This window comes from Vanessa atalanta, chromosome 27, assembly GCF_905147765.1.
Source record: "Vanessa atalanta chromosome 27, ilVanAtal1.2, whole genome shotgun sequence".
In the NCBI taxonomy this organism is placed as follows: Eukaryota; Metazoa; Arthropoda; class Insecta; order Lepidoptera; family Nymphalidae; genus Vanessa; species Vanessa atalanta.
The window spans coordinates 5,655,401-5,672,694 of NC_061897.1; the positions used below are offsets into that span (position 1 = coordinate 5,655,401).

Genomic DNA, 17,294 nt, shown 5'->3' on the forward strand with positions numbered 1-17,294 from the left:
CGAAATAACGTGACGACCTCCGTAGTCGAGTAGTGTGTACACCGGTTTTCATGGGTACGCCACTCTGAGGTCCCGGGTTCGATTCCCGGCCGAGTCGATGTAGGAAAAGTTCATTAGTTTTCTACGTTGTCTTGGGTCTGGGTGTTTGTGGTACCGTCGTTACTTCTGATTTCCATAGCACAAGTGCTTTAGCTACTTACATTGGGATCAGAGTAATGTATGTGATGTTGTCCAATATTAAAAAATAAAAATAAAAACTAACCTATATCTAGTCTATGGGCGGTGGTGAACACTTAACACCAGTTGATCTGTTTACCCGACCTACTGATACAATAAAAAATAGTCCTTAATTTTTCCAGCAGCTTCTCTCAATATACTTTTATTGATGCGTTAAAAATCTCTCAATGCAATAATATCCAGTATAATACCGGAACGGGTAACTATGTAAATAGCTTGAAATACAATGTATAATTTCCTAACCACTAATATAGTATTTAACTAGATCAAACCTGTAGTCGATCCTGTTGCAGAAGTCCCAAGCGCTGGCAGTACACTGCACACTACGCTGCGGAGGTCTCACCAGCATTGACCCTCGCCAGAACTCAGGCGGTACCGGCTTCAAGCCCATCGATGTGTAGAATTCCTCTGCCATTTGGAACATTCTAGAAGACAATTGACCTTAACCTTAACTTGACTTTTAATTTATTTTTATATTGCGTATATTTGTATTATTTTATTTTAAAAACATCGTTAAAGTAAATAATCTATGTAACGGGGCTCGGTTACTTTGACAAGCGATTCGAATGCGATGGTTGCTTGCAAACCCATTTGCTCTTAATCGAGATGAATTATTGTAATCCTTCGATATTATTGAGTTGTACGATTATTGAATCAATTAATACAGTGATTAGCATTAGCAGCCCGTAAATGTCCCACTGCTGGGATAAAGGCCTCCTCTCCCTTTGAGTAGAAGGTTTGGAGCATATTCCACCACGCTGCTTCAATGCGGGTTGGCGGAATACACATGTGGCAGAATTTCGTTGAAATTAGACACATGCAGGTTTCCTCACGATGTTTTCCTTCACCGCCGAGCACGAGATGAATTATAAACACAAATTAAGCACATGAAATTTCAGTGGTGCCTGCCTGGGTTTCAACCCGAAATCATCGGTTATTAAACACGTCTTATTTTGTGAATATCTCCATTTGCACGCCCACATAGTCTTACAAATGTCGGATCAATCCCCGAACCCTGTTCGGCATCCTGCTCCTCCAACATATATTAATATTTTACTTGAGGCAGTCAAATACTGATGCCAAGCAAAAACTAATGAGATTTTTCAGTTACGTGTGTTAAAACAAAATTATTAAAAAATTACCTCAGTGGCGTAAAACCTTGCCGTAGCATTTCAGAAGTGACGTCGATATTTGGCGCTTGAGGAAATGGCATCACCAGATCCATAATTGACTTCCAGTTTTGTGCCCACATGTTACCTAAAAATATAAGCATTTATTATAGTTTTTATTACTTTATTTTTTGAAATTCCTTCCCAATTGGATTTTTTCTTTATATTCATAAGTCTATATAAGATATAATGGTTATTTGTGTAATCTACTTAATTTAGGTTGGCGGGTCATCATCTAGGATGACCAGGCTCTTCCCTAAGATATCTTTGCTAACTTTACTAATTGCACGATTTTTGTGTCTAAACTCATTAAATGTATAATATTCGACTTTATTTCGAAATCATCTATTTTTTCCCTTTATTAATATTGCCCCCATTGACGTCAGGGATTCAAATGGATACTTTAACACCCAGAGATTCGTTTTAACGATGAAATTTTGATAGCATTCTTGACACCGTTTAACGATGTACTTATGTAGCTCAATTAATTTTATATTCGAGTAAAATATTTAACAAAAAAATGTGTTTAATATTAGTTGTGTTGTTGTTTTTCGATACTTAACGAAATTGTTTAAACGTTAATAATTTCTTGATATTTCTTTTTTTAAAGATCTGAAATGTATATTGTTTTCTTAAAATACTTAGATTCGAAAATGACTTTGCTTATCACACTTAGATGTATTTTTTCTCAAACAATCATAACACTTTTTCAAGGGTTCAGAACTCTACCTAAGCCCCCACCCCCCTTTCAAACACACGTGGTTGAAGGCTGGAGATCAGTAAGTAATATTTCATAATACTGACCCAGTAGATGTGCAGGTATTGGACCATCAGGTCTTACGCTGGTTTCACCATATCTCAGCACCAGCTTCCGGCGTACGTATGTGAATAATTGTTTATAGAGCGGTGCAACTTGGTTGAATATTTCCTCAACACTCGCCCTGAACGAAGGATCTTCATACGCAGCCCGCATCTGATCACCAGCATCTCTGTAACCTGTAAATAAAATACCCATCACGACATACTAGGATGAAGTCTTTTTTATGCGGATAACAGTAGATTGAACTAGCCGATCGTCACGTAAGGAACATCAGGCGACCTTCCCTCTCTGTCTTCTCTCTGTATCTTTCCATTATATATGTATGGCTTTTTATAACATTATTTATGCTAGCTTTTGTTTTTCATTTTCTTGTTATTGAGTTATTCTCAAACGTTAACTGATTTAATTTGGTATGTTACCTATTTATTACATAATATAACGCGAAAACAACCAACCGGATATCTTAAGACACTTTTTTATATAAAATACATTCCACCCGTCGTGTCTGTACGCAATAAACTCAAAAATGATCAAACGATTTATATGAATAAGATATTTCTAAATTATGCTTAGCCATTACTAACTACATGGGTTTTTGGGTTTTTTTTTCGTACCATTGCGATATTTTTGCTGGAAAATATAACATATTTTGCTGTCATTTGATTTGAAGTTGTATTATTAGGAAAAGGATGAAAGTATCACTTATTAAGGGAAGACAAATGTTGGTACTTAATACAATTTAACTCAAATTTATTGTAATATTAAGAATAACTATCGGAATAAGATTAACAGCAAACTTTTTCGTAAAACCATTGGTAACTTTTATCAAGCAAACGGTTTATGTAGATGTAAAATAAAAAAAGAACTAAAATTGACCTTTGTGGAACACCCAGCATCTAAACAGATTCCTTAATAAAACATTTACCAGAACACAGCGCATATTAAAGTAACTTACTTTTTACTCTTATTAAGATGGAAATATCTAGAACATCTAATATAGTTAATAATAATAATGAGAAATTTTAGAAGGTAATAAAAATAAAATTACCTGTATTAACAGCAGCCTCGTTAGCCAGTTGAACATATCTCATATAACGATTCTTCAACTTTGGACCAGTTTTATCTCTAAAGCTTGTCCACACATACAGCAATTCGCTTTCGATTCTAGAATGCGCGAGAATTCTAGAAATTTCTGGATCCAACTGCATGTCGCAGTAGTTTGGATACTCGGAGTTTTCTTGATAAGGTTGGTAGTGTTGGTATGGCTGATTTGTGAGCTGGTAAGGTTGGTAGCCACGATTCGTTTCAGGGAAGTCCGTGGGATACGATACTCTTGGGACATGAGGGTCGTATGGCTTTTGGCCGAATGGACAAATCTTTGCTGAATTGTATATCTCCTTCATTTCTGTTATTAGTTGATGGATCTGGTAATGGAAGAACAGCTGATATAGTTAATCCTCTAAATAATATTATAACTCGGTTATAATGCTGCAGTTCTAGATTTTGAACAGCAATTACTTTTTTTATTCGTAATAAGAAATATCTTATTGTTATTGTACAGCTTCTTTTTTTTATTTGACGAGTTAATTTTGTTGACTTAAGTTATTATAAATTATTTAATATATGCTGTTGTAACACTTGGAACTTGGAGTAGTAGTACAAAAACCGTCATTAAAGTATAACATCTCGCCTTATTACCTCCACTGGTGACAGGAGGGCTGGTTCATTTTTGTCCAGAAGATACTTGTCATGATTTGTACGGTAAATATTTTTAATTTTTATTAATCAAAATATACTTTATTCAAGTAGGCTTTTACAAGCACTTTGAATCGTCATTTAACAAACTATTTAAAGTAAAGCTACCACCGGTTCGGAATTTAGATTCTATCGAGAAGAACCGGCAAAAAACTCAGTAGTTACTCTTTTTCAACATCTAAAAATACAGTCATGTCATGTCAGTCATGTAAGGCCTCAAAGCTACTAATTCTTAATAAATAAAAGAATATATATGTGAATATACCAGTTAGTGAATGAATGAAAGATTTTAACGGCATTAAAGCAATATAAAGCATCATATAATCAAATTGTGATTTAATTTGAAAGAGTATTTATGATCAGACGGCCGGTAAAGTGTATACTCGACAGTTTTAAAAAATAAAAAAGTAACCCATACCTCCGTAAACTTTTCGTCGGGTAAACTGGAACGACTGGCTTGTATGATCTTGGAGAGTTGTCTCCTACTTTGTGGGTCTGATAATCTGGATGCATCATAAGCTGCCGCCTTCCTCCAAGATAACTTTTCGAATTTCGAGCTCAGAGCCAGTTCTTCCAGCATTCGTCGTCGATTGTACTCTGTGATGTTTGTGACGAATTTCCATTGTGACATAGTAACCCTGAACAGTTTAAGTATTATATTGCTGGTGCATTAGGAATTTTTTTATATTTTTAACTTAGAAGTATGTAAATTGGTCGGATGTCTACAGTAAATGACTCTTTCATTTCCAAGAATGTATGTTTATGGTCACACAAGCAAAATCTTACATAAAATTTAATCCTTTGTATGATCTTTGTGACCTTTTCTGTCTCTTCATGATGTTTCATGTGCATTGTTTATAATTAGTACCAAATTTTATCCTTGTAAAATAAACACCCTTAAAATTTACATTGAATTTAACTCAATAGTTATTTTATGGACAGTAAAACTCCATAAAGTTGATAATATATTTATTTTTTATATTAGAAGGCAAAGGTCGCTCGCTCTCGGCGTTTGAATTTTCCTAGGGATAAGAAAAAAGGCGCGGCAAGAACAATGCGTTACCAATGACCTAAATAGTGATGTATCTGTTGCATATGAGTGAACTGACTCACTCAACTTAACCTTTAGCAACGGAACGAATCACACCTCTATTCTTTAAGGGTTAATTTTGGTATGGAGACACTTACTCAAAAATTCAAGATTGTTTTTCAAATAAACAAATGTTAGATCAAAGAAATACTTTTCAGATGAAATGATTACGAATGAAATGATTGTTCACAAAATATAAACGACAAGAATTATAGATTATACAATACGAGATTGCTCTCAGGTGAAATTGAAAATTTGAATTCCGATTATTTTAGATATTTCTCATAAAGTTTATATGGCATGTTCAATACGTAGATGTTAATCGTAGATAAATGTTTTATGTTTCTTGGAAATCTTGGAAATCTACGTAAGAACCAATGATGAACCAAGAACTACTCCAGTACCTACTAACAGGTATATAACAGCAGTTCAATAACTGTAACAACAGTAGCGATCAGCAATGGGATCTTCTGGGAAAAGGCATGTGCTTTTTTATATTTATCAAACAGAGAAGATATTTTTTTACCTGTAGCACATTCCAGAAGCTTCTCGATCATATTCTCTAAGAAACTGTGTTGCTTCTGCTGAATTTGTATTCACGCCCTATAAAAGAACAAACACAAATTAGTTACAATACAATACTTTGAAAAATGTACAGAATCATTTTATCCTAATATTGTTTATTGTTTGCCTGAACATTGTCGGTTGTATGGCTTTTGTCGTACTACTAGGATTATGAAAACGAGGTATAGAAAGTGCACCTAAGTTGGCGCACATAGCCGTGCACTATAATATACCCTGTGCAGTTGGCTGGTCTAGTTTTTAGAATAGGTCCAAAGTTTATAATAAACATACTTTATGAAGATAGCATTTTTGTTACTGGCGAAGCTGTTATAGGGCAAGATGCGGTGCACCAAGACCTTAGGGTGTTCCAGGGGCAACATATATTATCGGTACCTGATTCGTTACGTATTTATTAACATTTACATAACCCCTAAATTTTCATTTGCGTATCGCTGCAATTTTTTCGCATCGCCATCTACAAATCTGGAGGCTGGTGTAAGTTAAGCTTAAGCCACGTGACAATTGAAGACAGGGTCCTGATTTTCATACCAAGGCCCTTATTCACCGCTACCAATGCTTATTGTGTTTTGTCTAACAAAGATAATTGTAACGTCTCGAAGGTATGACACTTTGTTTACCCACATAACAAGTACTCTGATACTATAAAAGCGAAATTACTGAGAATGACTTTGTTTTTGAATAACTGACTCAGAAACATAATGATGATTCAAGATGATGACCGGTAGCAGCTCGTGATCTTACACGGTTAAGGTAATTCGTGGCTGCGCACGCGCAACGAAGGACGTTTTAAATAATAGAATTATACGAATCGTCGCAAATTATTATTGTTCGTGGCATCCATCTTAATAATAATTGCTGATGGTTAGTGGTGATTATAGGGGAAAAAAGTTTTATACTACACCATGGATCACCATTATATAGTATAAAACAAAGTCGCTCAGCGCTGTGTGTCTGTCACTGTATATGCTTTGATCTTTAAAATTAACAACAACAACGACGATTTTGATGCGGTTTTATTAATAGATTCGACGACCTCCGTGCACCGGTTTTCATGGGTACGCCACTCCGAGGTCCTGGGTTCGATTCTCGGCCGAGTCAGTGTAGAAAAAGTTCATTAGTTTTCTCTGTTGTCTTGGGTCTGGGTGTTTGTTTTACCGTCGTTACCTCTGATTTTCCATAAAACAAGTGCTTTAGCTACTTACATTGGGATCAGAGTAATGTTTGTGATGTTGTCCAATATTTATTATTTATTATAATAGGTAGTTTGATTCAAGGGGAAGGTTTATAGGTGGACACAGATAATTTTAGATGTTTCTAAAGTGATGTAAATAAACACATTTTTTTGCGCTTACATTATCAGCATTGCACTCATGCGAAGCCGGGGTGGGTCGCTAGTTAATAATATAAAAGTTACATAGAATGTCACGTTACAAAAGAAATTAAACAAATGAGTCAACTTTATTATCTTGGTGTGCGTGACATTCGCCAAACGGCATACTACTTTACTAGTGTGCGTGTACTTGTGGCCAACTTTTGGCCACTATTTCGACGCGTTCTCAGCTTTGACAGTATATTTAGACATAAATAATCAAAGTCATTTACATAGAAATGGCCTAGTAGTTAACATTGTCAATCTTAACCAAATATTGGGTTATAAAGCTAGTTTTGACCTAATTCCGAAAAGTCAGTACCAACTAGTGCATAGTTGGCACTGCTGACTTTTCAGGTGTCTTTCATCTTAATCGATGCCTTCAAACCCAGGCAAGCACCACTGAATTTTCATGGGCTTAATTTGTGTTTATAATTCATCTCGTGCTCGGCGGTGAAAGGAAACGTCGTGAGGAAACCTGCATGTGTCTAATTTCAACGAAATTCTGCCACATGTGTATTCCAACCCGCATTGGAGCAGCGTGGTGGAATATGCTACATCCAAGGGAGAGGAGGCCTTAGATCAGCAGTGGGAAATTTACACGTTGTTAATGATAAAAAAAAATATAATGTAATTAGCAGCAATCAAACGAAAAAAAAAACCTATACTATATTTTTGTATAGATTTTTTTATTAATGTTTGTACCGTTGTAAGGTGCTCATAGTGGCTGTAAATTCAGCTATCAAACCATTCCAAATTTAAATTTTTTATTCGAATTTTTGGCATAAATCACCTGTGTAATTCTATAAGAATTCACTTCATGTTTTCGTGAAATGGTAACAACCGACAAACGCTGATACGCTATTTTGATACTTATGTCCTATAACTTTTATTATTAATGTATTCAATATCGCATATCACTTTCTGACATTTACACTCATATGCGGAATACGTCAATTAGCTTCGAGCTCCTGAGAAAAACATCTGTAGAGGCACTACAGAGATTTTTTTAAACTCAATTCTTGTACGCAATCGAAAGTAGTACATGAGTTTAGCAGTTCATTGTTCAATATCACAGACGGAACACAATGAGCTCTCGCTATGGTAAGCGGTTTTTAATTGACGAAATATGCCGTATACTTCAGACGTTTCACTTTTACTTATTGAACTGCCTCGTTGATCAGACGCTAGAACATCGTTGCAGTTCTCTGTAAAGTAATTAGGGTTTCCTGATGGATTTGTCAATAGCTCGTTTAGAAAATGAAAGTATTTTATCAATAGTGTCTGATAAATATACTAACGTATGTCTGATAAGCCTTCAACTCAAAGGGAGAGGAGGCCTTAGCCTAGCAGTGGGAAATTTACATGCTATTAATGTAATGTAAAGTGTAAAAATGTCCTAAGCCTGAAGTATTAGCGGTGTTATTGGATTGCCATTCCAATTTACGAAAATACTTAAATTTAGATAGATAGATAGATAGATAAAAACTTTATTGCACTCAATATCATAAAAAAAAAAAAATAACAGTACATGGTAAAATGGTTAATTAAGGAAAGTTGAAGGCAAGGGCGGCCTTATCACTAAAAGCGATCTCTTACAGGCAACCCAACAGATGAGGACAATATATAACGTAAAGAGGGTAGTGCATATTATATTATGATGCATACATATACAATGGATTTAATATAAAATTACATATAGAGAAAACGTAAAATAAACATACATGCAAATACCTGTACATACATACACGTATATATACACATATATACACACATACATATATATCTACATAAATACATATATACATACATACCTACCTACATGCACACATATAAATATAAAAAAGGAGTAGTTACGAAGACATATAATGATGTTTGACTCGACTTTTAAATATATTTAAGGACTGTGACATCCTAATGTCATGTGGGAGCGCATTCCATAATTTAATCGATTTGACAGTAAAAGAATCATTATAACAGTGTGAGTGGCTAAGAGGCAGCTGTAGTTTGTTGTCCGATAGAGAACGAAGATTGAGATGAAGAGAAGAATTAGAGCCAAGAAAGGAAAAGCGTTCTTTGAGGTAAGTTGGAGTTTGGGGAAAGAAAAGAATAGTGTAAAGGAGAGAAAGGGCGTGCAAATTACGTCTTTGTCTGACTGTAAGCCATCCAAGTCGGGTACGATATTCGGAGATGTGGTCGAACTTTTTCAATCTAAAAATGAACCGTATGCACATGTTTTGCAACCTTTCAAGCTTGTCAAGTAGCTCCTCGGATAGACCTAAGTAGCATACATCTGCGTAGTCTAGGATGGGAAGAAGAAGTGCATTCGAAAGAGAAATTTTAGTTTTGATTGGCAACAACTTCTTCCACCTTCTTAACGAGCCGAAAACTGCAAACATTTTCCGACTTAGATTTGACACTTGCGCTGCCCAAGAAAATTTATCATCTATTATAAGACCTAAGTTAGTAACAATGTTATTGTTGATCAAAGTTGTACCGTCAAACACTACGGGAGGAACATTAACTTGATTAAGTTTCGCAAGCTGTTTTGGATTGCCAACTATAGCTAACTGTGATTTACTGGCATTTAACAATAATCCATATGACTTGCTCCACTCACTAATCGATTTAAGGTTATTATTCATAAGATCGATAGCATTAGCGATGTTCTCAACGGGAGTCGTTAAATAAACCTGCAAATCATCAGCATAGAGGTGAAAAGAAACAGAAAGATGTTTAGTGACAGAATTTATAAAGATAGAGAAAAGGAGAGGGGACAGAACACCACCTTGAGGGACACCCGCTTTAAGATAGCAACAGGAGGAAAACTTACCGTCAACAATAACACGCTGTTGACGATTTGAAAGATAAGACTGAAACCAAGAAACAGCACTGGAAGAGAAATTTAAAGAATCAAGAATAGCTAAGAGAATGTCATGGTCAACAGTATTAAAGGCATTGGAAAAATCAAGAAGAGCTATAATAGTAATTTCTTTCTTATCAATCCCAAAGCGAATGTCATCACAGACTTTGGTCAAAGCTGTTGTGGTGCTATGCCCCGGGCGAAATCCCGATTGAAATGGGCTTAAAATATTATTTAGTGAGAGAAAGTTGGAAAGCTGTCCATGGACAATGCGTTCGAGAACCTTAGAAAGGAAAGGAAGGATAGATATAGGACGGTAGTGAGCTAACAAAGTAGGATTAGAGATTTTGGGAATGGGTAGGATATGAGCTATTTGCCAACTATAGGGAAAAATACCTGAATTTAAAGAGAAATTATATAGGTGGCATAGAACAGGAAGAATGGTATCTAAAGACAGGAGTATCATTTTGCGACTGATACCGTCACATCCAGCGGCGTCTGATTGAATACCAAGAATACTCTTCCTGATATTCTCAGAAGTCACTAGAGTAAAAGAGAAAGGAGAAAAATTAGGCTTAGGACGTGTGGTTATGGAATTCAAGGTGTGGCATTTATTCGCATTGTCCATGGTAGCCGCCGTGAAGTGCTTATTTAGCGCTTCAGCGTCAACATTTCTTACATCTAGTGACTGACGGCCAATACCCATCGCAAACAAAAAACGCCATACCTTGCCGGTGTTCTTGATGCTAACAGAATTGTGTATATAATTTCGTTGAGCGTCCCTACAGACTTTGCTGCAATGATTACGCAGCCGTTTATATTTAAGGAGATTGTTGTCTGTCGGTCTCCGTTTATATCTCGACTTAGCAGCATTACGTCTTGCCATGATAACTTTGATATCTGGTGTTAACCATGGTGCTGGAAGGTGCTTTAACTTAATCGGTCTTAATGGAGCATGAATATCAAAAAGATCTGAGAGGAGAGAGTTAAATAATTCAAGTTTATCATCCATAGATGGAGCATTGAATACAGCATCCCAATCAATCCGATCAAGGTCACACAAAAATTTATTGTTGTCAAAGTTCTTGAAGCTTCGTCTCATGACAATGGTAGGTTTTGATTTAGGCGGACGGACTTTATATGACAGATACAAAAGGTCATGGTATGAAAACGCTTCAGCGGGGTATTGGCCATACAGCATAGCATGATCAGATGAGGAAACAATTATTAAATCTAATAAAGAAGGAGAGCAGTTTGGGAAAAAGTGAGTAGAATTAGAAGGAAGTATATTTAAATTAGAGCTATTCACAATATTACGAAGGCGTTGAGCACGTGAGTCATTTTTATTTAAACACGTGTTAAAATCACCCATAATAATGGTGTGATCAACAGCAGAAACATATTTCTCAAGTAGCTGCTCAAAACATTGAAAATAATTAATGTGAAGAGAAGGGCTATAAAATACCCCTAAGAGGACTTTTAAAGGACCAAATAAGAGTTCAAGAATAATGTGCTCGGAAGATTCGGAATATTGCGATGGGGATTTATCTAAAATGGAAAAAGGAATATGACTACGTAGGTAAATTGCCACACCGCCACCGCCTTTTCCCGTCCTGTCATTTCGTATTAGATGAAATCCTGGCAAGGAGAAAGAGGTAGAAGGAAGGCAAGGCTTAAGGAATGTTTCAGATATCAAGATAGCATGCACATTTTTAAGATCAAGTGATGTTAACAAATCCGTATAATGCGCGGGAATGCTTTGTGCGTTGAGATGGACAACGTTAAAATTTTTAGGAACCGTATGAAAAGTAGAATCCAAATGAGTATGTAATGACAAAGGTATACTATGAAAGCTATCGCTTGATGAGGCAGATATAAAGTCATCGTCAGAACAAATATAATCATCAGAGTCACTCATATTGTAAGTAAATAATAAATATAAATAATAATAAAAAATAAAATAATTGCTAATAAATACAAAATAAATATATAAAATATTTATATATAAATAATAATAATAATATAAATAATATCTAATAGTATCTAGTAACAATAAAATAATTATTAAATTTATAGCATTCAATCAATCTATCAGCTGTTACTGCTGTAAGTTATCGCTTAGATATAAACAGTATCCAGAATACTATTTTTTAAAAACACAACATGAAATTAGGAAAACAAAAAATTAACGAAACAAAAAAAAAATATATATATGTCTATAAAAAAAAAAAAAACTAGATTAACACATGAAACGAAACGTCAGCAGCGGAATGTAACATCAATTTAATTGACAGCTATCACTCACATTGACAGTGTCTTGTACACACATTGCATTTGACGTTTACATATTATTTAAATAATATTAGCAAATAGTAGGTAAACTATAACATTACAAGTGAATAACAGTGTACCCAAATAAAGAGTTATAAAAAAAAAAAAAAAATAGTTATTAATGTACTGAAAAACATTGATTACCTGAAGGACCCGTATGAGAGACAACAAACAAGACACAGTTTTTAATGAAACACCGGTTATAATAAATAGAAAAATATAAGAAATAGTTACTTCTTTAAGTTCCTTTTCGGCCGGACTCCCTGCGAATTTTTGTTCTCTTGGGTATTGATGTTGGATGAGGTTGCAGTCCTAACTGAAACTTGTTGAGGCACCGTAGCAGTGCAATACGTATTCAGCTCCGCCATAGACGTAATTTGGTGACGCTTACCATCTGGACCAATAATAACTATGTTGCCATCTCTAGTCCAACATTTGTTGATACCAAGACGCTGTCTGGCAGCCACGAAGACGTCATGACGTTCCTTTGTTAGGAACTCAGACAGTGTAACCCCAGTGTTCTTCAGACTGGTTTTCGCATACCACACTTTGTTACGCATGATTGGATCTTGGAACTTAATAAGGATGACCCTTGGTTTCTCAGTAACCGAAGAACCCAAACGATGGCAGCGACTGATAGAATCCGCTGATAACTCTGGCAACTTGAGATGTTTAGACAGCAGCTGACTGACAGTAGCCGATAAATTTTCTTTGCTGGCTTCCGGAACCCCATGCACCAGGAGCATTTTCCGTCTACTTCTCATTTCAATTTGGTCACACTTTTTCGAAAGGAGCTCGACTTGCAGCTGAAGTCCTTCCAGAGCAGTTAAGACAAAACTCCGGAAAGCATTAAACTGGGAGACTATGTTGGAAGTTGGACTGGCGGCTGGCATATTAGAATTCAAATTTTGCTGGAATTCAGCCATTTTAGAGTTGAAATGTTCTGTTAGTTGTGCAATCGAGTGTTTAATAGAGTCCATTATTAATCTGATCTTCGGTAAAGACAATAGTGATTGTGGGAGTTAATTGAACTTTAGTTGTCTGATGTTTAATATGTGTTTTTTACTTGGATTAGATAAAGGAGTCACAGCTGATAGGTATGATGAATGCTTAGCACATTTTACCAGGTGTTAATTAATTTATTAAGAATTTATTAATTGGTCGTAGATTCGAAATCATTATTCGTCATGTTATTAACAAAAAATCTTGGTAAAAAGTAACCGAGATAACCAGAGATGTTTTAAATATCCTATAAGACCAGAAGACTATTTGGCTCCCATATTTAAAAATCTGACCCCACAAGTCTATTGTTGTTGTAATTGTGGTTTTATACTTACCCGTAACCTTCTTAAAGACTAAACTACTGTCCCTCTCGGAAACTAGTAGTATGTACTCCATAGTCGGATAATTCGAGGTGTGTGAAGTATAATTAAAATACGTTTTATTCCCTGACAAACTTTCACATTTATGGTATTAGATTTGACTAGTACGTATTAACCCCAAAAACAAGTCATGGTGGTACCCACACTAAGTGAGTTGTCTTTTGTATTTTACGGTAACCTTCACGGTTAGCTAAGGTACCATGACACTGTTGACAAATCTTCCGCTGTTTTGGTTATTTTAACAATTGCCTGGGGTTTTTTTGGGTCAATTTTTAATGAAAATTGCTCATTTTTTGTGTATCACATCAACTAATGTGTACAAAATAAAGGCACGTATTTAAACGATCCTAGTTTTTTAGCATTAGCAGCCTGTAAATTTTCCCACTGCTGGGCTAAAGGCCTCCTCTCCCAAAACAAAGCCCTCCTACTAAGATTTTTATGGCATAGTTGGAAAGTGTACCATCTCATAGTAAGTGGTAACCACTGCGCATAGACATTTTTTTTATGATATCGTTAGGTGGACGAGCAAATGGGTCACTTTATGGTAAGTGGTCACCACCGCCCACGGACAATGGCGTTGTAAGAAATATTAACCATTCCTTACATCACAAATGCGTCACCAACCTTGGGAACTAAGATGTTACGTCCCTTGTGCCCGTAGTTACACTGGCTCACCCTTCAAATCGGAACACAACAATACTGAGTACTGCTGTTTAGCGGTAGAATATCTGATGAGTGGGTGGTACCTACCCAGACGGGCTCGCACAAAGCCCTACTACCAAGTAATGATTAATCATTCGTTATATCGCCAATGCGCCACTGACCTTGGGAACATTGGTGCTATTACGATTATTATATTTTTATTCATAAATTTTGCATTTGATAAATCAGTATTATGCTACTGTATGAGTCTGTAATAATTATATATTCTTTTGATTTGATTTGATATCAATCATTTCATAGCAACAGTTGTTAAGCTCTAACCGTAATAGCACCACAGATTTTATGTCCCTTGTGCCTGAAGTTACTCTGCCTTGCTCACTTCAGATCGGAACTCACCAACACTAAGTATTTCTTTGGCAATATAATATGCGAGGAGTATTTACTCAAAGCCCTTCCACTAACAATATGTTAATTTGATATATAATTTTTTTTTACATTAGCAACCTGTAAATTTCTCACTGCTAGGCTAAGGCCTCCTCTCCCTTTGAGGAGAAGGTTTGGCATATTCCACCACGCTTCTCCAATGTGGGTTGGTGGAATACACATGTGGCAGAATTTCGTTGAAATTAGACACATGCAGGTTTCCTCACGTTGTTTTTCTTCCAGCACGAGATGAATTATAAACACAAATTAAGTACATGATGAACTTTAAGTGGTGCCTGCCTGGGCTTGAACCCGAAATATTCGATTAAGATGCACGCGTTCTAACCTCTGTACCGTCTCGGCTCGGCTTTTATAAAGCAATTTACAATTATTGTGAGTGTGCATTGATCTATGCAAAGAACTCTAGTCGTACTTTCATTTGTTTTTCTTAATAATGCAATTAAAGCTATAAATCAAGTCAATAATTAAATACATCGCGTGACTAGAAATTTAATGAACGCTTTGTAATATTTTAGAGTCAAAGATGACACCGCTCCAATGCTGTAAGAGCTGACGGCGTATGTTACCGTGAAATGTTGTAAATCAATTTACAGTGATACGCTATTCTGATACTTGTATCCTTTAAATGATATGACTATTAAAGCCAATATTGCTTATCAGTCTGTGATGTTTTACGATCGTGTTTTACGAATGTCCAGTTCGATTTCCATAATGGCTCTATTAATGATTGAATAAGCAATTAAGTACTTGTTACGTGAGATGTAAGGATTTTTTGTTATTATTTTATTATTAAGAGCAAGTGTTCAAATTCACCCTTTGGTAAGTGATCGTTGGATTTGTGTGTGCACTCAGCTCTAGTTCCACTGTAGAGGAAAATACGTCTTTTTTTAATGGCTGCTTCGAATTTCACGATAACATTTGATATTTGCCAACAGCAAACGTGCAGTGCATGGATGCCTTTATGAAGGATGAATTTAATTTAATTTAATGATGAATCCAGAAACTTGATGTTACGAGTTTTTCGCTTCTATAAGCCGGATATATTTATACGTAAGTACTTTTTTTTTTAATTACTTAATTTACAACATCCACGGGCTCACAGTTGCCCGTGCCTTTTTTACATTTTATTTTTATAAGCTTGTCGTCTTCTTGGAAGACGTGGCCCACACTGACATTTTTTTTTTCATTTTAAAATAATATATAAATAATCCATAGTAAATAATATATAAAAATACTGTATATAGTAGTTATTTTTTTATCCTAATTACTGCAGCGGGCCCTGCTCCGTGCTCGATCAGAGAGAGTACAGCCTCGGCGACTCTGATGTCGCGTTTATGTATAGTATGCGTAAGTACTAGTGCACTCCTTGTTCTCTTTCTTATAGAACAATGACGGTAATCCAACACGTTTCAAAGAGATCAGCTGCTGGACTAACGGGTGTACATGGTAAGATATCATTTATATGGAGTTACTATCTTAAGGGCATAGACTAGGTGCCTACATGGTGCCATTACTTACTTTTAACTAAATTTTGAAAATAGTTTAAATGCTTTTATGACACTGAAAAATACTTACTAGGATTAGTATGATAGAAAAAAAAAATAGCAAATATCATCAGATTTTTCGACTTTAATCACATTAGAAGTCGTTTTTATTTGTTTGAGAATAAGAATAATTCGTCAATACAGACATTTGGCATAAAATAATTCGCAAAATGGGGGAAGTATCGACGGAATTCAAAATTACTGGCATATAATTACCAACGGATGATTTTACATCGGTTATATCGGTAGTCTCATAGTGATAAGTTCAGTAGCTTTCACGTGATAGATGCATAAAAAGCCATCATATGTAAATAGATTATATATTATATACAATATTATAAAGAGGTAAGAATTGTTTGTTTGTATGTAGGGGGAAATCTCCGGCACTAATGAATTTTTAGAATAGTTTTCACTGGTTGAGAGTTACGTGATTCCTGTTGTAGGGTATTAATTATAGAATATATTCTTTTTTTCCTTATTCAACTTTTATTTTTATCCATCATATTCCATTCGTTTAACATACAGACATACATCTATATTAATAATTTCGTGCAGGTCTACGATAGACCGGAACGTAACCTATCCACAATTATGATCTTTAAATAATACAAATCCGAGTCAATAACATATATCCGCAAAAGCCTTCGACGAATATTAACGAGAAATATGACATATAATGTGTATCAAGTATGTTAATAATATATAAAATAATATATTACCTCTTTTATATAAATAAGGCCATAACTACATACAAATACGAGGAATACTTGAATCCAGTATATTTTGATTTGATGTACGCCTTCTGTTAAGCCTGTTAAACCAAAACTTAGTATTTGTTGTGTTCCAGTTTGATGGGTCAGTGAGCCAGTGTAACTAAAGGTACAAGGGACATAACTATAGCTCTCAAGCTTGGTGACGCATCCGTGATGTGAAGAATGGCTAATATTTCCTACAGTACTTATGTCTATGGGGGTGTCATCATCCCCTCAAGTCTTGTAAGTCCAATTGAAATCTCAAAAAAAATGATTATAATTTTAAAATT

General features: G+C 35.4%; 1 protein-coding gene across 1 annotated transcript in view; it reads right to left on the bottom strand.

Annotated features, from left to right (window-relative positions):
- LOC125074136 (angiotensin-converting enzyme-like) overlaps positions 1-17,294 on the bottom strand; it is a 31,342-nt gene that overhangs the window by 13,071 nt on the left and 977 nt on the right. Inside the window, exons 2-7 of the mRNA XM_047685363.1 lie at positions 5,598-5,674; positions 4,400-4,619; positions 3,275-3,650; positions 2,211-2,402; positions 1,380-1,494; positions 510-662 (exon numbers count right to left, since the gene is read on the bottom strand). Coding sequence (XP_047541319.1) covers positions 510-662; positions 1,380-1,494; positions 2,211-2,402; positions 3,275-3,650; positions 4,400-4,619; positions 5,598-5,674 — 1,133 coding nt within the window. The remainder of the gene's footprint in view (positions 1-509; positions 663-1,379; positions 1,495-2,210; positions 2,403-3,274; positions 3,651-4,399; positions 4,620-5,597; positions 5,675-17,294) is intronic.